The sequence below is a fragment of the Calonectris borealis genome, chromosome 8 (assembly GCF_964195595.1).
Source record: "Calonectris borealis chromosome 8, bCalBor7.hap1.2, whole genome shotgun sequence".
NCBI classification, from domain to species: domain Eukaryota; kingdom Metazoa; phylum Chordata; class Aves; order Procellariiformes; family Procellariidae; genus Calonectris; species Calonectris borealis.
Genome location: NC_134319.1, coordinates 1,525,989 through 1,552,921, shown reverse-complemented (window position 1 = coordinate 1,552,921; position 26,933 = coordinate 1,525,989). Strand labels below are relative to the sequence as shown.

The window sequence follows — 26,933 nt, the reverse complement described above, 5'->3', positions numbered from 1 at the left end:
CAGGAATGTGCAGTGGAGAGGCTATCTCTCATCAATTTTGTAACCTACCAAAAATGAAGATTAAAACATCAATATCCTCCCCCATTTATCTGAAATTAATGTCATTCCAGAGTTTTCAGTTGAGCCCTTAATCAGTTACATTGTTAGAAGGATATTGTCAGGACCATCTACATTTACATGGCATGAAAATTTCTATTTCTTGAATAATATAAAGGAATTAACCCAGATCAAACACTTAAACACTGCAAATTTTTAACCGCGGTAGGATACCCAACATAAAATGTATTGCCAGAGACAAAAATAATATGAGGAGATTTAAATCATACTTTAATTTTAAAATCAACAATACTATTATTAATAGCTATTTAACATTCCATTTAGATCTTCTTGGAAAGTTTGGATTTTTCTTTTTAGTTTTTTTCCCAATTAGGAATTTTCATCTAACTCTTGTAACCAGATATAATGGACTCTGCTGCTTTAGTAAAACAGAAAATGTAGTCAAAAAGCAACCTTTGCCTCACAATAAATAGATTAAACTGAAATTTTACCCCAGATGAACTGCAGATCTATGGATCATATATGGAAAACAGAGCATCTAGGAGAGTTTTATATTGTTCCACCACTTCTTATCAGAATTTTAACGGTGGGTAATATGGCTGTCCAAATGTGCCAAACAATTGAAATATTAACAGAGAAATAGATATCAATTTCTAAGATCACAGAATTCAATTGCGAGGATTATTTTAAATATTGAAATGTAATATATGAATTATATCACTTAGATAGCCATTTTGTTTTTAATATATTTCAGAATACTATGAATGACTGAGACAAATGTTTCCTTTGAGTAAACTGTTCTTGTAGAAAAAATAAATCCTTCATCCACTGAACGCTGTTTCTGTACTTCAGTTCAAGTGCTGCCATCTGCTGTGTGGAAAACGGGGAGGCAAACACAGCCGAGACACACTACCACATTTCCAGGTTTCCTAGAAACAGCACTTAACAAAAATAGCTGGCCTGTGCCCGTGCTGTGAGCAGATGTCTCTGCATGGTGTGATCCCAGGTCCAGGCGCGCCGCACCAGAGCTCTTCAGGATGCAATGGATGCTCTGGTTGCAGTGCTTCTTATCTGGGCTCTTTGCTCACCCAAAGCTGCTGCCAAAGTCGTGGTCTGTGGAGCAGAGTTTGCATTCCCAGAGGTGTGCACTGGTCAGCTGCAGCCTCAGCCCAGTTGCAGCAGAACATGAGGAGGGCAGCCCGCGGCCAGGCGTGCTGCCAGCAGAAGAGTGGTTTGTACCATGTGGGTCATCCATGTCCCACAGGGCTGCACCACGCCGTAACGTTTTGGGTTGGCCATCCGAAGGTCAAGACAGTCTTCATCCTCTGTATCACTGCTCCTTAGCTGTGGAGGAGTCCAGCACTAAAATATATTTCCTGGAGTTCTTACGTACCTGTTCTCTCTCTACATCCATAGAGAGTGGGTATAAACCAATGTTGTAGTACGAGTCTGTTTCTGCATGAGATTCCTCTATTCCCATATACAATCCAATGTTCCTGTCCCCCACAATGATCCTAACATCTTCTCATCAGACCAAAACACTAAATTTTGCAGCTGATGCTATAGTTATTGCTTATATAGAGAAGAATTATTAAATGAAAAGCTAAGCAGGGAGCTAGGAGCTGATTAGGTATTTCCTCCCGTCTGTGTACCTTGAAGAGAGCCTCTCTCATATCTCACTGTGTGTACACCAGATACCCATAAATACCTGTAGTTTGTAAAAACGGACAGTAGAGAAATAGTACTGTTCAAACCTGGGAAATCTTGCCAGGCTGTGAAAGGAAAAAATTTCCCACTGAAGGTGTGTGTGGGTTTTTTCCCTATCATGGAAAACAGCCTTTTTGCCCAAGCCATGAAAACGTGACCTCAAATTCAATTACTATTAATAAGGTAGAAATTCTTATTTGCACCCTTCTGGTATGTCTGTGCTCTTTCCCAGTAATGCCAATTCATCTCTATATATGAATGGCCATAGAAGTGTTGTAAAAAGTTATTTGACTGAACTGTTCACCAGCCTGTGTTTATACGCGCACACATGAACTAAAAGCTAATTGCTGGAACCTTTTGAGAACTTAGTGTGTGTCGCTCCATCCATGTGTTGCAATAGGTCTTAGGGAGGTTTTAACATTTATGTTTTTAGCAGTTTCACCAGATCTTTATAGGATTAATTTGAAGGTTAACTTAAATTATCAATAGGCAGCAACCACAAACATTGGTAGCGTTTATAAAAGCATACATAGTTCTCACTTTTTATCTTTCATAGTTAAAACTGAACTCTCAGCCAACTATATATTAAAATACATTTGGTAATTGGAATTGTTCAATAACTTCTTCAATCAAGAATTTTGAACATCGAAAATTCTCTTTTCAGGGTCAGGCTACTTTTGATGTAGCATTAAGCATACAAGAATTGTATCGACAGGTACAGATTTCCCCTGTAGTGATAAGTCTAAAATCAGTGATGAAAGTATCTGCATTCTAGTGGATATCACCTACCACAGCTGCCAGTATTTTTACTGTTTAATATTAATACTCACAGTGATATGAAACGCTTGCTGAAATCCCTGTCTATGACTTGTCTCTCTCATGAAAGTCTTTCAGTTAATTTTTCCTTGACTAGTACTTGTTGAGGATTTGCTCTATGACTTGACTTTTAGCTATGTTTGTCTGTAGACCTTACACTTAAATCATGGTCTGAATTTTGTGAAAAAGCAATTGCCTAATTAGGCCACATCTAAATACGATTTCTTTCAACCGTAAATCAACCAGAGCCTTAGTAATGCTTTACAGACTTAATTTATTTTTTCTGTTGAAATTCTGTATTAACATATGACATCATAGTCATACATTTTAACATTTTATGTTAAAGTCATGTCAGAATCTATTATCTGTAATGTTTATTCTACTGTGGTTCAGAATTGTACGCTAGTATTTCATATAGTTTTATTTTCCAAACTGATCATGCTTTTGCTTCTAAAATATTCCTATCAAAAGACCATATTCATCTGAATCCAAAATTACATTTTTCCTACTTGTTAGGAATTGTCGTGGTTTAACCCCAGCTGGCAGCTAAGCCCCACCCAGCCACTCACTCACTCCCCCCCGGTGGGACGGGGGAGAGAATCGGAAGAGTAAAAGTGAGAAAACTGGTGGGCTGAGATAAAGACAGTTCAATAGTAAAACAAAAGCCGCATGCACAAGCACAGCAAAACAAGAAATCCATTCACTCCCTCCCATCGGCAGGCGGGTGTTCAGCCACCCCCAGGAAAGCAGGGCTCCATCACGCGTAGCGGTGACTTGGGAAGACAAACGCCATCACTCCGAACGTCCCCCCCTTCCTTCTTCTTCCCCCAGCTCTATATGCTGGGCATGACGCCATATGGTATGGAATGTCCCTTTGGTCAGTTGGGGTCAGCTGTCCCAGCTGCGTCCCCTCCCGATTTCTTCTTAAAATCCAACAGCTATAATAGTGAGCTATTAAAAGTAAGCTCCCTTTGCTTACCTCACGTACACAATGAGGTAAAAGCTTCTTTGTGGTAAATGGTTCCAAATACTCATCACATGGTAAATGTGGAGTAATTTCAAATTTCACAGCCTCATAACTGGGAACCGTTATCCTGACATGCTTGCACTGGGAGCTGCAATTTTACTCCACTGAAAGATTTTCTTGCATTTCCACCCCAAATTCAGGCCCAAAGAGAGAGTCAGGCTCTGCGTTGCAGCTGGCTGCGTTTGGTGGCTGTGAGGTGCGCTCAGCAGCGGGCTTGCTGCTCTGCAGGGCGTGCTCTCTGGTTCGCCCTGTGAGTCCCCAGCTCGGTGCTTAAGCCACAACCATCCTTCACAGCTTGGACAAAGGCGGTGGAGGTAGGGCAGGTTTGCAGCCTGAAGGACAGAGCGGGGAGGGCAGGAGGTGCTCCGTGGAGGAGAGGGCCCTGTGCTGAGAGGAAAGCATCTGCCGCAGGCTAGGCTCGGGGGACAGACCTACAAGCTGCCCACACTCTCTGCGCAGGCCAAGCCACCCTGCCGAGGTCGTGCTTTGTTTGGATGCACACTTCAGTTTCCTCAGCATCTCTTCTCATGATGTGGTGTGATGTTCAGCAGACCAAATATGTCTGTAACACAGTGGGGGAGGTATAAGGAGAGATCAGCATCATGTATGTCATCTTTCCTGCTTGGACCATTCCTGACGTGGTCATTTGCTGCACCGTCTTCTCAGAGCAATTTGCTGATAGTGTAATGTCTTGCCAGATGATGCGGGGTGATGTCATCCACGAGCCCTCTCAGCCACTCTTCCCCTTTCACTCAACCCTGAGGTTTTGTAGAATTGGCTTCAAATTAGGATTGCTTTGGACTTGGGAAATACAATGTTTCTCTACTTCTGAGTGATAAAAATTATAAACTTATAATGTGGGATTTTCTAGAAAATCTGTGAGTCTGTCAGTTAAAGTACTATTCAGTGTGACTTAGGATGAATTTTCTGTAGTGGTTTGAGTCTGTTTTCCTGTATTTTCTGTATAAAAAAAGAGTAAGATACACTTGAGTGCATGTACGTACATTATACATCTCAAAAAGCAAATAGCTCCCAGTAGATCAGAGACTGTTCTCAGCTGCCATAGATAATTCAGATTAATTCAGTACACTGAACGTAGCTAAATTAATTCTGCATTTACACCGGTATTGTTTTGAAAAAGTGTGATTTAATATGTCAGTATTCTCAAGCAAAGTGTAGAATTAAAGTACAATACTCTCACAGGGTAAAAGATAGCCCTATAGGGAACCATTCCCATCCATTATTTTATGTCACTGAAATTCCATAATAGGTTGCCATAGTGTAACTGAGAGCAAATTTCAGTCCAAAAATCCATGAAGATAGCTGTATGTAACACAGTACCTCAAATAAATAGATTAATTAAAAATTTGAGGAATTTGCACTTAGCCATAGTATTGTAACCATGGTTTTAGTTTGCATGCTGTTTTCATTTTGTATTTGTGCTTTAATTCTTTTTATGAATGTTCAGGTTGAAATAAATCTAAAACGTTATCCCACTCCATACCCGGAGGATTTAAAGAATATGGTAAAATCAGTTCAAAATCTTGTGGGCAAAACAAGCCATGGAGTACGGCCCGAGAACTCAACACCAACTGCGAACAGTGAACAAACTGTGAAAGAAAAGTATGAGCACAAGTGGCCCATGGCACCAAAGGAGATTTCAGTGGAGGTAATGTAAAAGGATCGTTGTTCCTCTCAAGGGTTCGAGATGGGGTTTTAACATAACTCCATCAAATGATATTCTGCATCTGCTGTGAACTTCATACCAAATAGTTTCTAGTTTCATTCCGTAAAGTTAATTTAGTTTTATATTGAGTTGCTGTTTTTCCCAATAATACTGAGTTTATCAGACTGAATTTTTGGTTTTAAATCTATCTAGATCTGAATTTTGGTATTGATATATACAAGCACTGTCCTAAATTTTAATGATATGAGAGACTTGCATATTAGCAGGAGAATGGACCTGATCACAGTTTACATCTCAGACTTTAGTAAGTGTACTTCTGCATCAAATATGTTAATGACAAGTCAGTTTGTTCTGTCTGACCCTACTATGCCATTAGGTTCTGCTTCTTCTATTCACATTACGTGTAGTAGATAGCCAATTAACCTTGTCAAAAGTTAATGAAGTCAGGAGGATTGCTTCTTCGACTGCAGGAAACTTCAGATCAGGCACCCCCTGAACAGCGACTTACAATGAGTTGCAGAATCTAGCCCTTAATATGTTTGCCAGAGTGGATCAGTATGCGTAGTAACAGCATCTTCTATTCTAACATGAATACAGTCGCTGAAAGGTGAAATCCTAAATACTGCAGTCTTGTGCAAAGCTGTTACAAATGGCTGAAGCTTGATCTCAGAGGGCATCTACTCATTAACATTCACGCTAACAACTTACTTTATGCAGGCACAGTTTATAAATAAGGGAAGTCTCTTACCCTGGCACTATGTACTGATAGTTTATAAGCCTGGACAGATCTACAAGAATACCAGCATTCTTGAAAATCTTTATGAAGTCTTAGTGTTCAAAAGAAAGAAATGAGGAAAACATTATCTTTTCACTTTGTTATTTAAAGATTATAATAAATTAATTGTCCTTAAAATATCCCTGTCTCTGGCTAGTCGTGTATGCATGAATTTGTCTTCCTTAGTTTTTCATATCCTTAACACAGATTGGCTGTTCTTACATAATCTGCAGTCACTGTAGCTGCTCTGTCAATACTGTGTGTTTTATTTACAGTTAAACATTTTCATTTCTTAAAAAACAAAACCCAAAAGTTTTCTTTTAAGATGGCTTCAGACTTTCTTCAAATCTAGGCACAGTTTCGATTAGTACATCGAACTGAAATATTTAAGTTAAATCATTCATGTTTTTAACTAAATCTGAAATCTTAAATTCCACCATTATTCCTTTTTACTCATTAAATTCTTTCTTACTGTGTAAATCTAGCCTTTGAATTAACTTATGTCTTGTGGCATGAGTATTGACATGTTCTGCTGTTGTTGCTCAATACATACAATTTATTTTGCATCATCTAGCTTTTGAACTTCAATATTCTTAATAGCTTTCTGCAGGTTTTAATTATCCCTACGGTGAACACACACATATTATCTCTGGAATTTGAATCAATGTTGTCTGACAAAGACATTAGGTGTTTGATCTTGTGGCTGTGTCTGGTGACGCAGGCTTCAGAAATAGATGGCTGTACTGGTTTAGTTGCTGTTTAACTAAATGTTAAGTTGTTAAACTAAAATGTTAACATCCAGCAGAGAGTCCTGTGAGTGTGCAGAGCCCAGTGAAGCCTCCGTTATGGAGGTGTAAGGAAGGAGTAAATGGCAGCAACACCATAAAATACTACAGTTACTCTGAAGTGCTTTTGTGACTACGTACGGTGTTCTAACATAGAAAAAGATGAAGACAAATTTCATTCTTGTGTTTCATTCTTTGATAAAAATGCATTCACTTTTGCAACAGAAGAATAATCATATCTAGATTTTTGTGAATGTACATGAACAGTTAATTGCATGAGTATCACAAAAAGCATTCTATAAAAATAGTTAAATTGCTGAAGACCCTGCGGTAATTCCTGAAGTGCAATTAAATAATGTGATTGCAATTTCCTAGTTAATTTTCTACCACAAGCAACTGATGTGAGTGCATGACTATTTCCATCATACCAGTGAAGATGTATTTTTTGTCTTCTATTATTATAATAGTGAAGATGGTGGAACTTTCTCAGATTTTAATTTCCCTAGTACTTAGTCGAGACTAGTAACACAACTATCTCATCAGCTAAAGAAAAGAAAAAAAGTGTTCTTGTCATTCTTACGAATAACGACACTGGGAAAATTTTATGGCTGTAAAGCAGGATGATGTATACATTTTCCTCTCTTTGCCTTCCTGCATGAAGATAAAGAAAAGGTATGGGAAACTGCAGAAAAAATGTGAATTATTTTGTGAATAATATTAGCATGATTTTAGTTGTAACACATTAAATAAAACATAATTAAGCTCCGTTTGCTTTTCAGATAATTAGGAGACATGATCTCAAGCCTCAAGTTAAAATACAGTTTGAAAATGCAGGTGTGTTCTGATATAGATTTAGACTGAAGACAGTTTCTAATAACAAGGTAATTTAATTTCAGGTGCAATGCTCACTTTTTCATCCTCAGAGGCCAGATAAGCTGGTTTCTTTTCTGATCTCTTTTGGGTTTTCTTGCAATTAATTTACACGTCTCTTCACAAAACTGTTTCTAAATAATTAAAGGGAGCATCTGAAATGAGTAACAAGCTACATTTCAAATCCCCTGTATCATCCTCCACCTTCAGTTATAATAGGCAAACAATTTCTTAATTAATCATCAATTAAAATAAACCTCTTCATTGTCCTAAGTCATTTTGAAAGATTTGCATTTTGGACAAAAAGAATAACTTAGTGCGTTGTGTAGCCTTTCCATGAGAAACAATGAGAAATACCACAAATCAGCAATTAAGATCTTTATAGTTAATATTCTTGATATGTATGGATTGACAAATAAACTGGAAATACTTCTATATAATCTCAGTTTTGGATTAAAAAAAAAGTCTTTTCTAGTCCAACTTTTGGACTAGATTTCCATCCTTTGTGTTAATTCCTAGCAGGTTTATTAATACTGTGTAAAAAGGAGAGCTTGTTATTCTTTGAGTGATCTGATGCAGGTGCCAGTGCTAACAGCTAGAAAAATACCACCTCAGCTGTATTGAATCTTCTGAGATCTTCATCTCATCTCAGTCAAAATAGGACCTCAATCCTTTTAACTTCTGACTTTGTTACTGTGTGGGTTTGGGTTGTGGGGTTTTTTGGGGTGGGTGGGGGTGGAGAGGAGTGTTCTTTTTCTTTTGTTTTTAGTGAAAGTTTCAGAGACTGTCCTAAAAGATCATCTTGCCTTTCCAGGAAGACTTACACGCTTTTATTTCCCCCAGGATGCCTGGCTTCAGTTGATTCAGTTGATGTGTCTATTGTGGGAGCTGTTTTCCGCTAATGAGATGCACAATGACAGTCTCTCCTGTTTGGGAGAGGAATATATGCTAAAGATTTTTGGTTTGTATCAGCTTTAAGCCCATACCTTGATAAGCGCTTTGCAACAGAATTACCTATATTTTACCAGGAGTCAGAAATGTCTTCATGATAGAGTTTTTGGTTTCTCCATGGCACAAAAGATCTTTACTGAAGTTATGACCTTGGTGCCTTCTTGTCAAAGGAGAAAGGAGGTAATGGTTTACTCATCTGGAGGTCTGACTCACAAGAGACCTTTCTTCAGATAGGATGTCAAATGTCTTAAAGTTCATTTTGAGTTACTTTGACTTCTGCATGACCTTATCTAAGTGTCTGGATTGGAGGGGCATTATTCAGGGCTGCCTCCAAGATAAAGCCTACCTTCCACAAAATCGGTCCAAGACATCACTTGACCCCCTAAGGCTACTGCTCTGTCTGTCCCCACCTGCATGAGGACTCAGGAGGTGCAGTATTACATGTCTGGACATGGCACTCTGGACAAACTCGTATATGCAGGGCATGTAGGGCTGGTTTATGTTTGATGGACCACGAAGTGGCTTTTTTGCAAAAGGTCTGAGACACTCTCTATTGGCAGCAGCCTGGGTGAGATGGATGCAGTTGGGTGCATTTCCATCTAGATAAAGAGCAACAGAAGCTTGTTTCCTCCAGAGATGGGAGAGCACAGAGAGTGCAATTCACATATCAGGGTGTTATAACTCAGGGCAGTACTGAGACTTTTGTCCTCACACTGAAGACCACATACAGAGCTGGACAAGAGCCCCTCCATGGTTTATAACTGAGGATGATGTTAGAAGGTCTCCCATCCTCTGCAGTACATGACTGATGACTGGTCGGATAAGCATCTGCAGTTTATCTTTGCAGAATCCTGACTATGTCAGCTAATAGGCTTAGCCATATGAGATTAAACTACTGCAAATGGAAATTTTCATTCTATAATACATCTTTTTAGACTGGGGATCTCTAACTTTGATTTCTTTGGTGATAGGTAGTTCTCGTCAGTTCTTGGATGCATCCCCTTGGCTGTATTTCTGATCGCCTGAATAGGCAAGGTTAACGTGTGCATTCCTCCAGCTCCTTGCTGGCCCACCAGACTGCAAGGCAAAGAGGCACATGGCAGAAACAATCATTATGCCCTACCTGCAGATGACAACTTTTTTCCAGGATCTACTGAGTCTTTCCTTGTGGAGTCCCAAAAACTACCTCTGCCCCAGTCTGTTCCTCATGTACTTATGTCTCCTTTTAAAGCTCTATCATGTGTCTGAGATTGCCTGCTGGAGCTGAAAAGGTGAGAGCTCGCTGCATCAGTGCCGTAACATTGTGCTGGCTGCTGTATCACCTCTGCAGATAGGAAGTGATTGGGGTTCCTTCGTTCTCCCACTTTCAGATTCCATATCCACATTCAGAAGTTTTCCTTCCACTGGTTCAGTTATATCTTGTATTAACATCCTGTTTGGGACAACCTTCAGATCTAATGGCTCCTGCAACTGGCCTTTCTGGAAGCTGCCACTGCAGCCAGAAGAATGAGAGAGATTTAGGAGCGGGTGGAAGATCCTCCACTCTACTTTCTTCTGGAATAATCCCATGTTTTGGGGTGACTCACAGTGCATTTCTGGATTGGTGACTGAATTTTATTTAGATCAGTCTGATAATTGCTATCTTAGGCAGCAAAATATCCAGAACTGTGACTGCCTTTCACATGCTGAGCTTCAGATAGAATTCATTTTGTGATTTTGTCAGGAGAAGACTATTTAGTGGGATTTTGAAACTATAGACAGACAGGGCTGAGAGGTGGAAGTGCTGCCATTTTCTGTGCAGGGACTGTAACGTGGGTAAGTGCCTCAGTGAGGCTTTGTTACAAAACCGCACCACTAACTGTGATTCTCAGGAAAGATGGCTATGCCTCCGTTAGTCTTGCTTGTATCTAGGGATATTCTGACAGCTGTCTGGTTGCATTTGTTCCTACACCTTCTGTGATCTCCTTTATTCTTTCATTAAAGTTTTAGTAAAATCTGGACTGAGTAACATTTGCCTTAATCCGTTTAATTCTTTGCTTCTCCATTTCTTTATAGCCAGCTTGTCATTCTTCAGATTGACCTAGCTGCCTCCAGTTTAGAAGTGCTGCCTACCCTCTATGGGTATTTAATTGTTCCTCTGGAATAGATCCATCATTAATGGTCCCGCATTCCCCCGCCCTGTGCGTGCTGCATCTGCCCAGAGCCCTGGTCTGCTCTATTCAGAGGCTTTATATTCTTTGCAAGCAGACTCTAAGAGTTAGGTTATTTTAAAAATTCCATCTCTCCTGATTATAATTTAATGTTCTTGTGTTGTCAGCATGAATAATTGGTGATATTTCTCTTTTCCAGTTATTTTAATGGTTTTTACCGTGTATTTTCTCTTGGGAAACAGCTCACCATATTTGTCTGTCCTCTACCTATATCTTTCTCTGGTTAGTCCTGAGGAATAAGTTCTGACACAACACAATTGCATTTATCTCTTCCCTTTGTTCTTGCAATTCCTCCTGTTAATAATACTTTTTTTTTTTCTATTAGTGACCTTTTTGTTCTTGGGCTTGTAAGAAAAAAGGTCCTCTTAAACAGAGTAGAATTAAATGGAATATGATTTTGATTTTTTACAACATATTTCACTTTCATGGCATATTCATAAATGCCAGACTAGTTCTTTCAAAAGTGTATTGATTTTTGTTGGAATAGCTGGACTAGGGGCTAAAAAAAAAAAAAAGAAAAAAAGACTGTAACATAGAAAACTTCATAAAATCATGTACCTGAAATAAGAACCTGTGTTCATCATTATGTCAAAAATGGAACTGCTGGTTCTTCCTATTTTACAGCAAGTAGTTTTATTTTAAGCTTATAACTTTTGGAAGTTTCATGGCACAATATTGGGATTCTAGGTTCAAGATAGAGAAAATAAAGAATTCCAAAAGAGTCACCTGTCTGATACAGACAACACTTATAAATCGACTCTGGAAATCCCAGAAAGGAAGGAGAAAGAAGAGCATACAAAAAGCTCAGAGGTACAACAAGAAACGTAACATGCACCGTGCTTCAAAGGTGGAGAATTTCACACTCTGCGAGTGCTATGCACTTTTTTATTTCTCAGAAAACGGTTTTTCACAAGTTTGTTACGCTGCACCAGAAAATGATTGTGCTGCACTGGAAAAATGCTGTTGCACTATTGCTAGCTTTAAGTTGTATGTACATCACTACAGTTATGTAAGAAATACCATACACAACAAGGCATCTCTGCATGTGAAAGCAGTTTAAAGTCTTGAATATATTATACCATGTAAGAATCAGTATGTAGCTGTATTTGCTTAAATGTTAGCACTGAGGGGGTTGATTAAATGGGCTGCGAAGATACCTTTCTTTGCTGTTTTGGTATGGTACTACCTCCAGTAGAACACCAAATGCAGAAGGATTAAAATATCTGTTGTGTAAATACAATTATATTCTTCAAGCATAAATCGCAAATGCTTCTACAAATCTCTGTTTCCACTGTTACTACAAAAAGTAGTTAATGGAGAGTAAACCTCTGAAAGTTTTCTCCTTATGAGTAAAAGCAAGTAAATTTTAAAAATATGGTAGCATTTTACATTTTAATAATGTGGTTTTGGTTTTGGTACTCCATTTTAAATTGTTTCTCTAAATATTACATCTCTTTCCTTTATTGACTTCACTCTGCAAAATCACTGGAGTACCTTTAACAACAAAATGTCAGGGTATAGAGATCCTCATAGTGTCTCCATTAGTGTAAGTTCCCTCCTAAACGTATTTCTCCTAATCATTTCCTTCCTCATTTATACTACTAATTATTGATTTTCTCCTAATATCTCTCCAAAACTTCCTCTTTTTTACTAGATACTCTCCTTCTCCAGCTTCCATTCTCTTTACAAAATCACAGCTCATCCTCTCACTTGGAGAAACGTGCGTCATCTCATACCCCTCCCCACAAGGATCTTGACCGGCATTGGCACGACTTTGCAGTGTTGCCACGCCCGCCTCCATCAGTTCCCTTTCCATTACATTTCCCTGAGCCCGTGCACCAACACCTGCAAAGTGGGTTTCCCATATTGCTCTTTCTTCCGGCTCCCTTTCCTTAAGTCCCCTCCTGAGGGCAGGGTTACCAGTATCGTTCCTCCAGGGAGTGTCGTCCCCTACCCTGTCTCCCCAAGACACCTATCTTCAGGTCAGCGTCTTTCTCATTTCTGAACTTTCTTCCAGGGATGAGAAATGCCATCGATCCCGTTTGTGCCTTCATTCCCTTCTAGCTATCCTATGAGCCTAATTTAAATGTCCCAATTTAAAATATCTCTTTCTAAGACTACATCTCGCTTTCTTTCCACTTTTTATCTCATGTTATTTTCAGTATATATCCTGTTGCTGGCGAGACTAGCAGAACAGTTGTGCAGGGCAGTCTTTGAAGGTCAAGATTTGCTGAACTCTCAATGAGAAGTTTATGAAATCTGAATCATTTTAATTTAGCAAAAAACTGTTTAGAGACAAAGTCATTTTAATTAAGTATATCTATAGGGACAGTTGAATATATGGAAGGACTTGTGCCACGAATAAATGAATGAGGAATACTTACGCTTGAAATAAGTAGTAATTGTTTATTCTAAATTTTTATTTATTTCTACTGGCAGCTTGCATTTTTGTGACCTTTACTTCATCAAAAATGTTTACATGGCCTTGATGTATCTTGCAAGTTCCATCTGTTTTGTCCACATTTTCAGAATGAACACATTACCATAATTTTTACAAGTATTTATGTAGGACTAATTAGAATTTTCAGCTGACAAATCAGCATGATTAGACACTACCTGTATGGTGGGGTTTTGGTGTGTTGTCACATTCATGAAAAGAAGGCTGTGAAATGTTTGTTCATTGCAGTTTGAAGTCGATTCTGTTTCCTATGTTTACTCTACATTATTATATTCCTCAGGATGCCTTTGGACATCCTGCCAGTGAGATGAGGATAGGGGAACTTCGTCCTTCCATGCCAGAGACTCCGTTGTACCCACCCAAACTTGTTCTTCTGGGTAAAGAGAAGAAAGGTACTAACTTGACTTACAACCTTTTAGATTAAAGCATATGTAACGTACACAGATAGACACATTACTTAAAATGTTCTACACTTCACTCTGATTTTAAGACATATTACATACATATTTGTGCACTTTTTTATATATGTATCCATAGTATCAATTAAAAAATGTATCTTTCTGGAGTTTAGTTTTCAAATACCAGCTCCTGAAAACGTTTGCTGTGTTTTGTTTCAGAATCGACAGATGAGTCTGAAGCAGATAAGATCCATTGTCTGAATAACAGCGTTTCCTCAGGCACTTACTCAGACTATTCCCCTTCCCAGGCTTCCTCAGGGTCCTCCAATGCGCATGTTAAAATGGGGTCCTTGCAGACAACGGCTAAAGAAGCAGTGAATAACTCTTTGTGGGGGAACAGGTGTGATCATCTTTCTTAACACAGCTTCTGGTTGCCTTTCGTCTTATGTTGCCGTATGCGTTCAAAGTGATCGTATGCTGTCCATTAAGGCATTCAATTAAAAAAATACATTTTTTACCCCAGTTTTGCAGAGGTGTACATAGCTATTCAAAGCCCAGGCTGTGCAGAGTTGGCCACCCATTCATACTCTATAAATGTCAGTAATTCTACAGCTGTTTTTTCATCTATGTGCTATAACCATACATTAAAAGCGGCTAGCAATTCAGCTGCAATTATTCTGCTCTGTGTGGTCCTGAGCTGCAGCTGGCTGTAGTTTAGTATAGATAGCAGTGTATGTGTCTTGTATTATTGCTGTCCTGAGCCCCACTCTGCCCTGGACCTCCAAGAACAACACAGTTCTTTGAAAGTTGTAATTTGCATTGGCCGTCAGCAACCTGAAAACACCCTCGTGCCATACCAGGACACCTCCCTGTCTATTCCTGCCCTAAATCACCCAATGTAGTTCCATCCTAAATGTAGTTCCATCTACAGGCTCTTCCCCATAAAGAGAGGCTGGAGCCTGCTCACTGCAGATGCATAAAATCTTGGTGGTGAGGACATGCACAGACTGAATCTGGTATTCTTGTTTAAAAAAAAGAGTAAGGTAAGTGTAAAAAATCTTCCCCTGCACTCACAGAAGATTATTTTTAAAGCAGGAAAATATGTTCAGCTGGGTTTATATGATCATGGCATTGAGCCACCCAGGACTTTTGACAGACTTCTTAGTTTCTCTGTGTGCAATCTTACAGAATCGGTATTCCAGTGCAAAAAACTGCTGCAGCCAATCATGCCAAACCAGTGGCACAAGGTGCACATCTCATAGTACGATCCCAAAGCCAGAGCGTAGATGGGAGAATAGTAAATTGCTTTATAATTGCGTCTTTCTGATGACTGCTTATGTGCTCTAATAGAGGGCATTTTATCTTGTTTTGTTTCGTTTTGTTTTTGCAGGCTGGCACAGTCATTTCCACAGCCCCTTGAAACAAAGCCATTGCTGAGCCAGCGAGAATCCGCTGCGGCGGGGAACCTGCCCCAGCGTGCCGACAGGCGCCCGCTGAGCGACACCTTCGCCGACAGCTGGAACGACAGCTCGCACTACGATAACACAGGGTTCGTTGCGGAGGAGAGCGCGGTGGAGAATCCTAGTGCTAACCCCCTCCTGAGCACGAAATCCAGAAGCACATCTGCGCACGGGCGCAGGCCGTTGATTAGGCAGGACAGGATAGTTGGCATTCCCCTGGAGCTGGAGCAGCCGACGCTCAGAAACACACACGAATCTGAAGTGCCTCCTCCCAATCCTTGGCAAAATTGGACCAGAACCCCTAGTCCTTTTGAAGACAGGACAGCTTTTCCTTCCAAACTGGAAAGCACCCCCACCACCAGCCCTTTGCCTGAGCGGAAAAATCATGTCAAAGAGTCTCCTGAAATGACTAGCACTTTCACTCCAGGAATAGCATGGGAATATCACGATTCAAATGCTAACAGAAGTCTCACAAACGTCTTTTCCCATATCCACTGTCGCCCAGATCCTTCCAAAAGCGTTATTTCAATCAGCAAGAGTACAGAACGGCTTTCTCCGATGATGAGGGATTTAAAAACTAACAAATTTAAGAAGTCACAAAGTATCGATGAGATAGACATTGGTACATACAAAGTGTATAATATACCCTTAGAAAACTATGCATCTGGTAATGATACTGTAGGAACCCAGGAGAGGGTGGACAAGCTCCTGGGCCCGGAGCACGGCATGCTGAGCATGTCCCGCAGCCAGTCGGTCCCCATGCTGGACGACGAGCTGCTGACCTACGGCAGCGTCAAGGTGCAGCCGCAGCAGAAGTCATCCGTCACGAAGAAAGTCTACCAGTTCGACCAAAGCTTCAACCCGCAGGGAGCAGTGGAGGTCACCGCGGAGAAGAGGCTACCGCCGCCTTTCCAGCTCAACCCCGAGTACATTCCCCAGCAGAGTAAGAACCTGCCCCAGGATCTTGTCAGCCCGAGGGCCTACCGCGGCTACCCCCCCGTGGAGCACATGTTCTCCTTCTCCCAGCCTTCGGTGAACGAGGAGGCGGTCAGTGCCCCCTTTGCGAGCCAGGGGTCTCGGCCGGGGTTCTTGAGGAGGGCGGATTCGTTGGCCAGCTCCACCGAGATGTCCATGTTCAGGAGAGTCAGCGAGCCCCATGAGCTGCCCCCGAGCGATAGGTATGGCCGGCCTCCGTACCGAGGAGCTGTGGAGCGCCAAGGCAGTATCTCGGTCTCTGAGTCTCAGTTCCTCAAGAGGAACGGCAGGTACGAAGACGAGCATCCTTCCTACCAAGAAGTGAAAGCCCAGACTGGAAGCTTTCCAGTTAAAAACCTCACACAAAGGAGGCCGTTGTCTGCAAGAAGCTACAGTACAGAGAGTTACGGCACATCCCAAACCAGGCCGGTTTCAGCGAGGCCTACAATGGCAGCTCTGCTGGAAAAGATACCGTCAGACTATAACTTGGGTAACTATGGCGACAAGCCTTCCGATAACAGTGATATAAAGACAAGGCCTACCCCTGTGAAGGGAAATGAGAGCTGTGCTAAAATGCCCGCTGACTGGAGACAACAGCTACTTAGACATATAGAAGCTAGAAGGTTAGACAGGGTATGTTTGGCATTTCTCTGCAATTAATGCCTTTAGTTGTGTGTTTCGGTATTTCAAACTATTTGCACGTACAGTGGTAACCACCAGAATTCCCAGTAATGAAATTCTTGCATTGGTGTCAGAGGAACCGGCCCGCAAAGGGGTCTGGGGGTGCTCAAAAGCAGCTGGAGCGAGGGGTAAATGAGCGATAAAGAGTCTCTGCACGAGTAACGCACCACCGTGCACGTTACTAATGTAGTAACTGCTGCAGCACTGTCTGAAATAATAAAACACACAAAAATCTCTCCTTATCAACAGATGTGAACGTGCTGCTGAAGTCCACCACTTCAGTAATGATTTGAGAGCTTTAAAAGATGCTGGATACATCTTTGCAGTAACAGGCAATAAAGAAAAACATCACAGATAAAAAGTAAAATAATGTATTTTAGCTTTCATATCACTGTTAGTGGAGGGGTTCTAAAGGTATCTCTTAACTCCGAAAAATGTCACTGGATATACACTGCCACTGTTTTTAACAAGGAATATCATTATTACTCCTTTTAGCAGTAGGAAGTTATGCTTATTGACCTTCTATACAAAATAGTACAAGTACTATAGTGCATGATTTCAGTAATGATCTTGACTATTTAGACCTACTTCATGAATCAAATTTACTTCATAATCTGAAGTGGTTGTGAAAAATTGCTGTCATCAAATGCATAAGTTAGTTTCAAAATGTGTCCGTGTACCTATTTTATGCTAGATACTCATGAGTTTGGTGTTAATATACTCACTACCTTCCAGTTGCACGGATGTGATGCATATTAAAGTATCATTAAGGATCAAATGGGTAAACTTTAAAAACTGGCTTGAAGGCTGAAGCTTTTTCCTTACTTCAGCTATTTTTCTTGTGTTGTGTAAAACTGGATAGAAAATACATAATACCTAGGCAAAATAGTGCACCCCAAGTCGAGACGTTTCTGGTGGAAATAAACACTTCCCAGATGTTGTTGTTTCAGAAATATCTTTACGTGTAGTTTACAGTGTGTATTTGCTTAAGAAATACTTTATCTGATGGAAGGCTGACACTGGTGATTTTATCTAGTTAAATGGAGTTCGTAGTAATCCCTCAGGTGCCAGCGAGCTAGTTTCTAGTTGTTTGCAACATGCGATAAGCAAAGCTCTGAGAAGCTGGGCTGTGTGGTGGCGATTTTGCTGATGAGAATGCCTGGGCACTGCCATGCAGCAGCTGCTCCAGGAGAAGACGCTGCCCATCTGCCCGTGGCCGGCGAGATGCCGGTCTGTGCAGGACCTGTGTGCCCGCTGTGCTGGGCCCAGCCAAAGCTTGTCCCTCGTGGGCAGCTGCCAGCCGGGGAGCAGTTGCAAAGCTCGTAAGATGGTGCAGAGCCTTCTTGGGTAGGATTTTTTCTTCTGCCTTTGATGCTAGATACATGTTTTCTGGCCCATCCATGGTTGCGCAGACACACCAAAATTTGGCCATATTTGCAAAGTAAAGACTCGTACCGTATTATATACTGCAATTTTCAAACAACAGATAACGACATATTTCATCCGCTGTCAGCGTTGAAGTCTTTTATGGTATCCATTTTATGTATAACTAGCAATGTATTTGCTTCCGTGTGACCCAGTGCATGCATCAAGAAGCTATTTATTTCTTGGTACTGTTTGTTTGCTTAAACTAAAACTTTGTGAAATTAACCATATATGTGTGATACTTAATTCAATGAGCATGTGTGTTCATATCCTGTCACGTGGTTGTTTCCTCTACTCAGACCGCTGCTTACAAACACAACACAGTTAGCCTTGGCATGCTGCACTCTGGAGGGTTTTCAGCAATGCATGCCGGCAGAAGCATGACTTTAAACTTGCAGACTAAATCTAAATTTGAAAACCAAATGCTTCAAGAGCTACCTCTACCGAAAGTAAGTATGGGATAGCCAGCATATATCAGCATTACAAAATAAATTAATAATACTCCTTGCTTTTTCCTGGTTTAGCTTTTGCCTATTACTCATGCTTATACTATACACAATCCAAAAAGCAAAGATAATGGTACTACAGTTTTCCTACTCAATAATCTTGCTTTTTGGATTAAGTAGCTCACATGGCTGTCATTACTGCTTTCTGCTCTCGTGTTAGACTGATGCGATCATTTTCTCAATGACTTAATCTGTGCACAGAAATGGAGAACATGTTTTGTTTTGTGACTGTTTGATCTTAGAAAAATTAATGTAGAAATGTTTAATATGCATTTAAATAGGCTCCAAGAGACAGGCATTTTAATATTTGAACATTAATTGGGTATGCTCTAATAGTTGATGAGTTTTGAGTACCACACCTAAACTAATTTTAAACTGTAGTTGAGTAATGCCTATAGAAAGAAAATAATTTTTTTACTGTTTATTTTACAGCTATTAAGGTATATTGTTGATAAGTACATACATACAAAATATTATACAAGCAAATGTTTGATGGGAAAAGCACATATGACAAGCCAGAGAGGGACATTGCTGAAGTATTTGTATCAGAGAGGAGATGCTGAGACCTTACTCTGCGTCAGGCGTGGCCACACCGGAGTCACGGCAGCAGCCGGTGGCAGACCCTTGCAAGCAGTCGCACTGTTGGGACTGTGTGTGATGGCAGGGGGCTACTGCAGCGCTAGAAGCCACGAGCATCGTTAAGTGTCTTACTGCATGAGCATCAGTAGCTGTTGGTACAAATTAGCAACATCTCTGTGAGTAATTAAAGGGTAACAGAGCACAGATCCAGGCGCTGAAATGTGATCATCTGCGCTGTTAATTGCTGGACTGGCCTCAGGCGTGGTTTGGCCCAGGCCAGCTGGCACCCTCCCAGGCAATCCCTGGCCAGGGCTCCGGAGTCAGCACTGGCCAGAAATTCCCAAAGGAAGGTTCCAATGCCTGATTTAGGTGTTTAGATCCAAGCCTATTTAGAAGAATAAGATAATTTAATGGCAGCAGCATGACCAGATTGTGCTGGTTGGCCGGAGGACAGGCTTTAGCACGGCTTAGCTCACTAATACAGGCATATGCGCTGTACACTGGATTTCCAAGCAAAGCTGTGATAGGTTAACAGCACACGCGCACACACACGCACACACAAATACACAGATCGTTGTCAGGTTTCTCCTGCTGTAACGTAGTTCCCATACACTGTTAACTTCATTTACACCTCCCATTCAGCTGTCCCTGGATTTAAACAAGTCCTAATGTTAGTGTGTGCTTCTCTGTTGTTCAGTTGATGACATCTAGGTCGAATCTTAACCGTAGATGTGTCTGTGTGTTTGGATGTAGACAGCTTTCCAGTGTTGGTCATACTGTTTTTTTTCTTTCAAAGAATTTGTTTGTCTACTTGGGTAATTCTTGTCACAAGTCCTTGAAAGTCCATTTGACATCAACTCCAAATAATGGTACTATTTTTCTACACACATTTAGGAATAAGGTATTATATATCACTTTAAGAATTTTAGGCTGTAGATGAATATGGATACTAATATATGGATGTCTGAGGAAATTCATGAAACTGTTTAGAGTGACGCATTTGGGGGTGTGGTCTTATGTGAATTATTCTGCTTTATATTTCACCAGCATTTCATTGCTACATACCCATATAAAATGCGATGCTGAACTGCATGAAGGGGGTGGGTGTATTCTCTTACTGTGCTGTTTGGAAAGCAGTGAAAAATTATTGTTGAACAAATAATATGAATGTTTAGTATTGTTTAATTTTATTCCTTCACATGTTCTAAAGAATTTGCATTTCTTAATGAATCCAGGCCACAGCAGCTTAATATTTACCTCTTCTTCTTCCTCTTTCTTGTGGCCTAGATTCAAGAGAGTAATGAGTGAGGTCTAACTGTCCAGTGGAAGATCAGGAAATCAAGTATAGCAATTACTTATTTTGAGAAAGTTTATTACATCGATTCTATGCCATGTAGAATATGTTTGAACTGCTGCTTTTCATTTTTTACCTAGACTTAATAGATACGTAGCTTGTTTGCAGTCTGTCTGAGCTCTGTAAATGAATAATATTGCAAGTAGACAAATTCATTTTACTGCAGAAAATGAAAAGAAAAATCTGTTATCACAGAATTTTCTTATTTATTGAGAAAGCAGAAAGCACCCTCTGTATTTTTTCTTTTTCCATTTTGAGTGCGAACTCACCTCTGCAGATTAGTCAGTCGCTTATAAAACCCGCACAGCATTGTCTGCAGTGACAAAGGAAACACTTTTCAGAAGAATGCTTTCAATTTTTGGCATCCATCTCACAGTTCTTTTAAAAGTTTATGGTTTGGTGCACTTCATTCTCAGAAGCGTACAGTACCACTTCCCTGTAGGAATTATCAGCATATTCACACGTATCACTTAGGAGGAAAAACAGAAGTTCCCTTAGGAAGCTGCCTCACTAATCCCCTCTGTCTCTGCATGGTGAGGGCACATAGCATGTTTTATAAATTCCTGTCACCGGGAGGTGAGCAGATTTCCAGCACAGCCTTGGTACCTCTGTCTGTGGGTGACTCTGCAAGGGGTGCCTCATGTCACAAAGACGGTGGCCTTTCTTTTTCATTTTGTTACTACTACTCAGAGCAGAAATTTTTGCAATTGTACTTTTTCATTTAAAAGTTTTTTGCTGCCCTGGTCTCAGATGATGTACAGCAAACAGGGACGTGCAGCAAACAGGGCAGAATGGCTGATCGTGAGTTTACGTAGGCACAAAGAGCCCTACCTGGGCCCAGCTGGGACCCAGGTTCTGGTCTGTGGACAAACAGGGCTCAGTGTGTCCTGGGCTGGGAAGCCTCGGGCAGGGGCTAACCCCTGGCAGCGTGTTCAGGCAGGCTGCTCACAGTCCTGGACGCCTGTCCGGACGCAAAGGTTTAGCTGAACGTGAGGGACTTAGAGCCGTATCATCAGGTTTCATGCATGGCCGTACGCCAGCGTGCAGCTCTGGGCCCAAATTTGCCAGCGTTGGAGGGTGTTGTGCTGTCTGAGAGCAGCAGCACTGCCGCATCAGGCACTGAGACCAGTGTCTGTTGAGCTGTGAGGGATAACCTATGGAAAAAGTGCCGAGGTTCCTCTCATCTTTCCATTTTTAATGTGTGTAAAGAAAGCTCTACAGGGAGGTCTTGTAGTCTCAACATGGGAAATGTTTTTCTAGTGGTTGTTAATATACGGAAAATCACATCTTTCCTCATTTTTCTGGAAGACTTCTTGAATGATGAGAGAATTATAATGAAAGTTTTCTTTGATTTTAAATGATTAGGGTTGAATTTTTTTACTTAACCTCTGAGGAGTATGATTTAAATCACAATTTACTTCTATTTACTTCTAAAGGATTTTTAAGCTTGCATAAAACACATTCTTAATTGACCAGTTACCAGCTTTAATATTTCAAAGCAACAGTTTCATTTGTTCTTCAGTCATCTAAACAAGTGTTTCATGATTTTTTTTTCAATCTAAGCTAATGAAGAAATTGCTTGAATGACAGAGGGGAAGAATAAACTTTTTTTTTTCTTTGCAGATTACCATTAATCAGAACTGAATGAGCAGTTAACTGAATAAGCACTACATAATGTTAAGTGCTCTCAGTGGTAGTACAATGTTGTCATTTTGGAAAGTCTGACACAAAAAGCCATACCCACGTTAGCAAAATTGTCAGCTATGGTAAAGAAATACAGAGACAGATAACAGAAAATCAGGATGGGACAGAAAAAGTACACGTCCTTGAAAGTACTGAAAACAGGAGTAAAATAAACAGGGGAAAAAGTAACAAAGAAGAAACATGTATAAAAGGAGAGAAAAGTGGAAAATAATAACAAAAGTATCAAGCTCGTTTAGGAAACTTTAAATGTGTGTTATGTCCATTCATATTCAGGAAAGCATTTAATTAAAGGTTAATACTGTACATATGATATCCTGTTAACTTAGAACAAAACCAGCCATAGCCTAGAGAGAGGTCTGTGAGAAGCACACCACACAGTGACACACAGAGCATAGTGCGAGGTAAGAGTAGTCACAAGTTCAATATTGCCATTAAGGAATATTTTCTTCAGAAAATATAAGCATATAATTTGTCTTGGTGGCAAATACTTAATAAAAAAGTTTTTGTTGCTTGAATGACCGGTAAGAAAGTTCTAACTCAAATGATTAATGGCAGACTGCATGTTTAAATATGGAACTTTGCCAAAATTTGTTTCTCTGAAAATAATGAGTTATGTTAAATGAATTTTCGCTTTTCTCTCATCATTCATTATTCTCATTATTTCTCTTGTATATCTTTCAAGATCTCCTGCTTGCAGAGAGTCCCACAGCAATATGATTACACGTTAACGAAATATTGTAAAAATTTAAGAGGATTTCCATTTTAGCAATAGTGTGTTGCAGTTTAACTGGGATGACTACTGAAATAAATAAGAAGAGAGAATTTTCTGTCATGGTGTGTCCAGTGACTAAAGGCTGCCCTACCATTTCTGCAACAGACCCCGTCGCAGCAGAGCAGCATTCTGGACAACGGGCAGGAGGAGGTGTCTGTGAGCAGCCAGTGGAACCCCTACCAGCTGGGGCGGCGGGACGTGCCGCCAGACACCGTCACGAAGAAGGTACGCAGCACGAGCAAAGCTGCTGGCGTAGCTGTGGTTGTCTTCTTTTCCCAGCGAATCCCTGGAAGGAGGAGAACAGGTTAATGAGGACAGGTTTGGGAAGCGCATATTTTTGTTTCAAAGTTTAAAGCAACAATCATTATGAATTAAGGATGGTGTTTTCATGCCTGCTACACTTTTTTGTATTTATTTATGCAGATGCTAGTAGTTACATCTGGTAGTGTGTGGAATGAGCACAGTGGGCTTGGCAGGTGTATTCCTGCATGTATCAGACAGCCGTCGGTTCCCTCTTGTCCTGAAAAGTCTTCATTCAAATGTTTCATTTCAAATACATTCTTCAATTCACGACAAAAAATAAATGTGTTGAGATGGAGGCCAGCCCAGTGTCTGGACAGTCACAGACATTTTTGCAGAGACATCCTAGGCACACATCATTTGCTGATAAACTCACTAGAAAGGCGTCTAATTTCTAGTACCTTGTGGCAGTAGATACTAAATTCCAGTGCTTGGATCTGGCCTGTTTCTATGAAAACACTGGCTGCTCTCTCCCAGCCCCAACTTGGCTCTGTTCATTGATAGAGAAACTGCCATTTTTAGATGCTTCCATCATAAAGCTGGAGGATAGAGGATCTTGACAACTAAACTGTGTTTGCAATCAGCTTCAGAAGGTGGAGCTGCACATGTAAGCAGTGATAATTACATTGATTGTAATCTAGATGGAGATCTGTCCTGCTCGTTCCTGAAGTAAAGTCTTATGAGTGAATAAACCTGGTGTGAAAGTCGTAATGTGCACACTAATAACTTCTGTAGCGTGATTAACTGTCAGCACTGATGAGGCAAATATCTCCCTACTGGCTTCACATTTTTTTATCCAAGACCATTCCAGGAGCAGTAGCCCTTGCTTTCAGACAAAAGTAGCGACCAGAGATACACATGTACAAGAGAATTGCTTGAAGATGCAAGTACCTAGAGCAGAGACTCCTTCCCAGGCACAGGAGGGTGAGGAGGCATTGTTTGATGGAGTTGGCTCTGACAGTGAGTTATTTGAAGGGTTTCTTTATCTTCTGCTACGCAAGAAACTAGGATAAGAAATTTAAGAGGAGGCACTGCTTATCTCCACTGGCATATTGGGATAAAACCTGCGTTTATCCATTCACACAATCTAACACCATCTATGTCTTGCATTTGTGCATCATCAGTGTTACTATAATAAGAAACGGCCGATTCTGTTTTGTTCTGAATATTTCAGTATCTCGCTGCTCAGATGTGGTAAGTACAAACATTGCATAACTGTACTGAAATCTGCTTAACTCAGTGGAGCAATCCATTGTTACATCCATTGTTAGCTACTTTAATTATACTGTAAATATTGGACACTGAGCTGAAAATAATTAACTTTTGTGGTGGATGTTAAATAAAGTAAAGAATACAAATGAAATTGGGGAAGCAGTCTACATAATAGAGATTTTTTTCTGCAGAATAAATAATTCCCATTTCCAAGAAAGGCAGCTTATCTGCCTCCAGCAAGAGCCACAGTGTGAATACACAAGAAGTAGTGATATGATCTCTTCAAAGTCTATTAACAGGAGTGAGAAAATGAATTCTGAAAATTGTTTACCTGCCATCCTCAGGAGGTGGTTTGCAATGTGCTGTTATGACAATGCTAATCTCTTCTCCGTTGAAAGTGACCTCAAGTATCTTGGTTTCCCAGCATCTGGGGATTAAAATACAGCAATTATTTGAAGTCAGACTCAGAAAATCTTCTATAGAATTAAACTTCAACATAACGAACAATTAAATGATGTAAATATAAACTGTAGTATATCTTTTGTTTTTCCACTAACGTAATAGTCCTAGTGTGAATGGGCTCCTGCAGAGCAGAGTCACTACAGGTGGAGCTATACTTGGGAAATCACTGGAAGAAGAGTTTGGACTTGTTCTTCCAAGGGGAAGAGCGTGTACTACAGGCAGATGGACTGTGTACTCAGGCCAATGTAGTACATACACAGACACAGTAATACGTGTTCCTAAATTATCCACACATAGAGGGCTACAATACGTGTAGTGATGGCTATTTATGTATGTTAGGTAGGCTGGGAATGCTACACAGTAATCACTATGTAATTATGTGGTGTGTGAGTGGTTGTTTCTGTCCTTTTTGCTGTTCAGAATACAGATAAAATGCTAATTTTATTTTAAGTATGATCATTTATATGATCATTCTGTAATTTATGGGCTATTTCTCTATGGAAAAGTTGGATATTTTAATCTTCAAATTGAATAATCCATTGATTTATTAAAAGACTACAGTATTTATGCTTCCTGGAAGATTACTTTTTCTGTCATGTCAACAAGTCAGCTACATGCCTGATTACATCAGTTGTGTTCTGAGTTAGCTGTTCCTCCATAAAAAGGGAAGGGGTAGAAGTATGGCAGGGCATCACCAAAAGGCAACCTGGAAATCACTCCTTATGAAAGAGAGAGGTTGAAGAGTGAGAATGAAGATGGAAAATGAACAGACATCAGGCCGGCCAGCCTGGGTGCAGTGTAACGACCCTCTAAGACGATGAGCTACGCAGGTTTGGGCATACGTAGGACTCTGATAGTCAGCCTCTTCTGCTGCAGGATCGCAGCAGCCCACATGAAGGCTGAAGCCATGCAAACTCTTGGAGATCCCTGCGTGGGCTGTAATGGTCTCGGTGGATGTGGAAGGAGTATATGCTATATGGAACTGGAGCAAGGCAGCTGCCTCAAAACTGGATCGTACAAAAGTGTCTGAGTCACCATCTCTCTCCCTTTCTGACTTGGGAGTATTTCTGTTAGCCACAACTGAGAGGCTGGAGGCTCTTTCTGTTTCATTTCCAGCAGCTGCTGTTCAATCCGGAGGTCTTTTAACCTGATGAAGAAGATTTGAGGTTTTTCAGTGAAGAAGCACCATTTTTTTTGTATTTGAAACAGACACGTTCCTCTGAGGCAGACAATGCACCTGCTGTGGACTACTGTGGTGGATATGGGGCAAACAGCAGAATTTATGAGATTCTGCTTTTTTTGGATCCTCTTGTGATGAGTATCTGGCACAACATGAAGTACAGAACTGTGCTGCACACAGTCACCTGCTCACCTTGCATCTCCGCGGTGCAGGGTGACATGGGTTCAGCAATCCACTGCGGGCACGGCTTGTTGCTGCTAGGGAGTTAATGAATAGCTAAAAAGTCTGTCTTGAGCATTTTTCTTCCCTTCTGATCTTGGATCAGTTGAAGATCTCTCTGACCTGTAAAGTGGGATGTTCGCAGTAGAGACCGGCTTCACCAGGCTGTTCTTGACAGTTTGACAGTGTCTGTTAAGCACTTTCATGTACACAGGTGAGCTGCGTTTTAAGACTAGTTTGGGGATTGAAGATTTGGGCACAAGGAGCAAGAGATTTCTCTGTCATTACTCACTTTGAGACTATCCCTCTTATACTAAAATGAAGAATTGTCAGAAATATATCCTACCTAATCCCTTTCTTCAA

The 26,933-nt window shown here is 40.6% G+C and overlaps 1 protein-coding gene across 1 annotated transcript in view; it reads left to right on the top strand.

Annotated features, from left to right (window-relative positions):
- The window catches only part of LRRC7 (leucine rich repeat containing 7), a 180,414-nt gene that overhangs the window by 141,070 nt on the left and 12,411 nt on the right, over positions 1-26,933 (top strand). Inside the window, 5 exon segments of the mRNA XM_075155536.1 lie at positions 5,076-5,276; positions 13,624-13,735; positions 13,961-14,141; positions 15,132-16,809; positions 23,303-23,422. Of these exon segments, the coding sequence (XP_075011637.1) occupies positions 5,076-5,276; positions 13,624-13,735; positions 13,961-14,141; positions 15,132-16,809; positions 23,303-23,422 (2,292 nt within the window).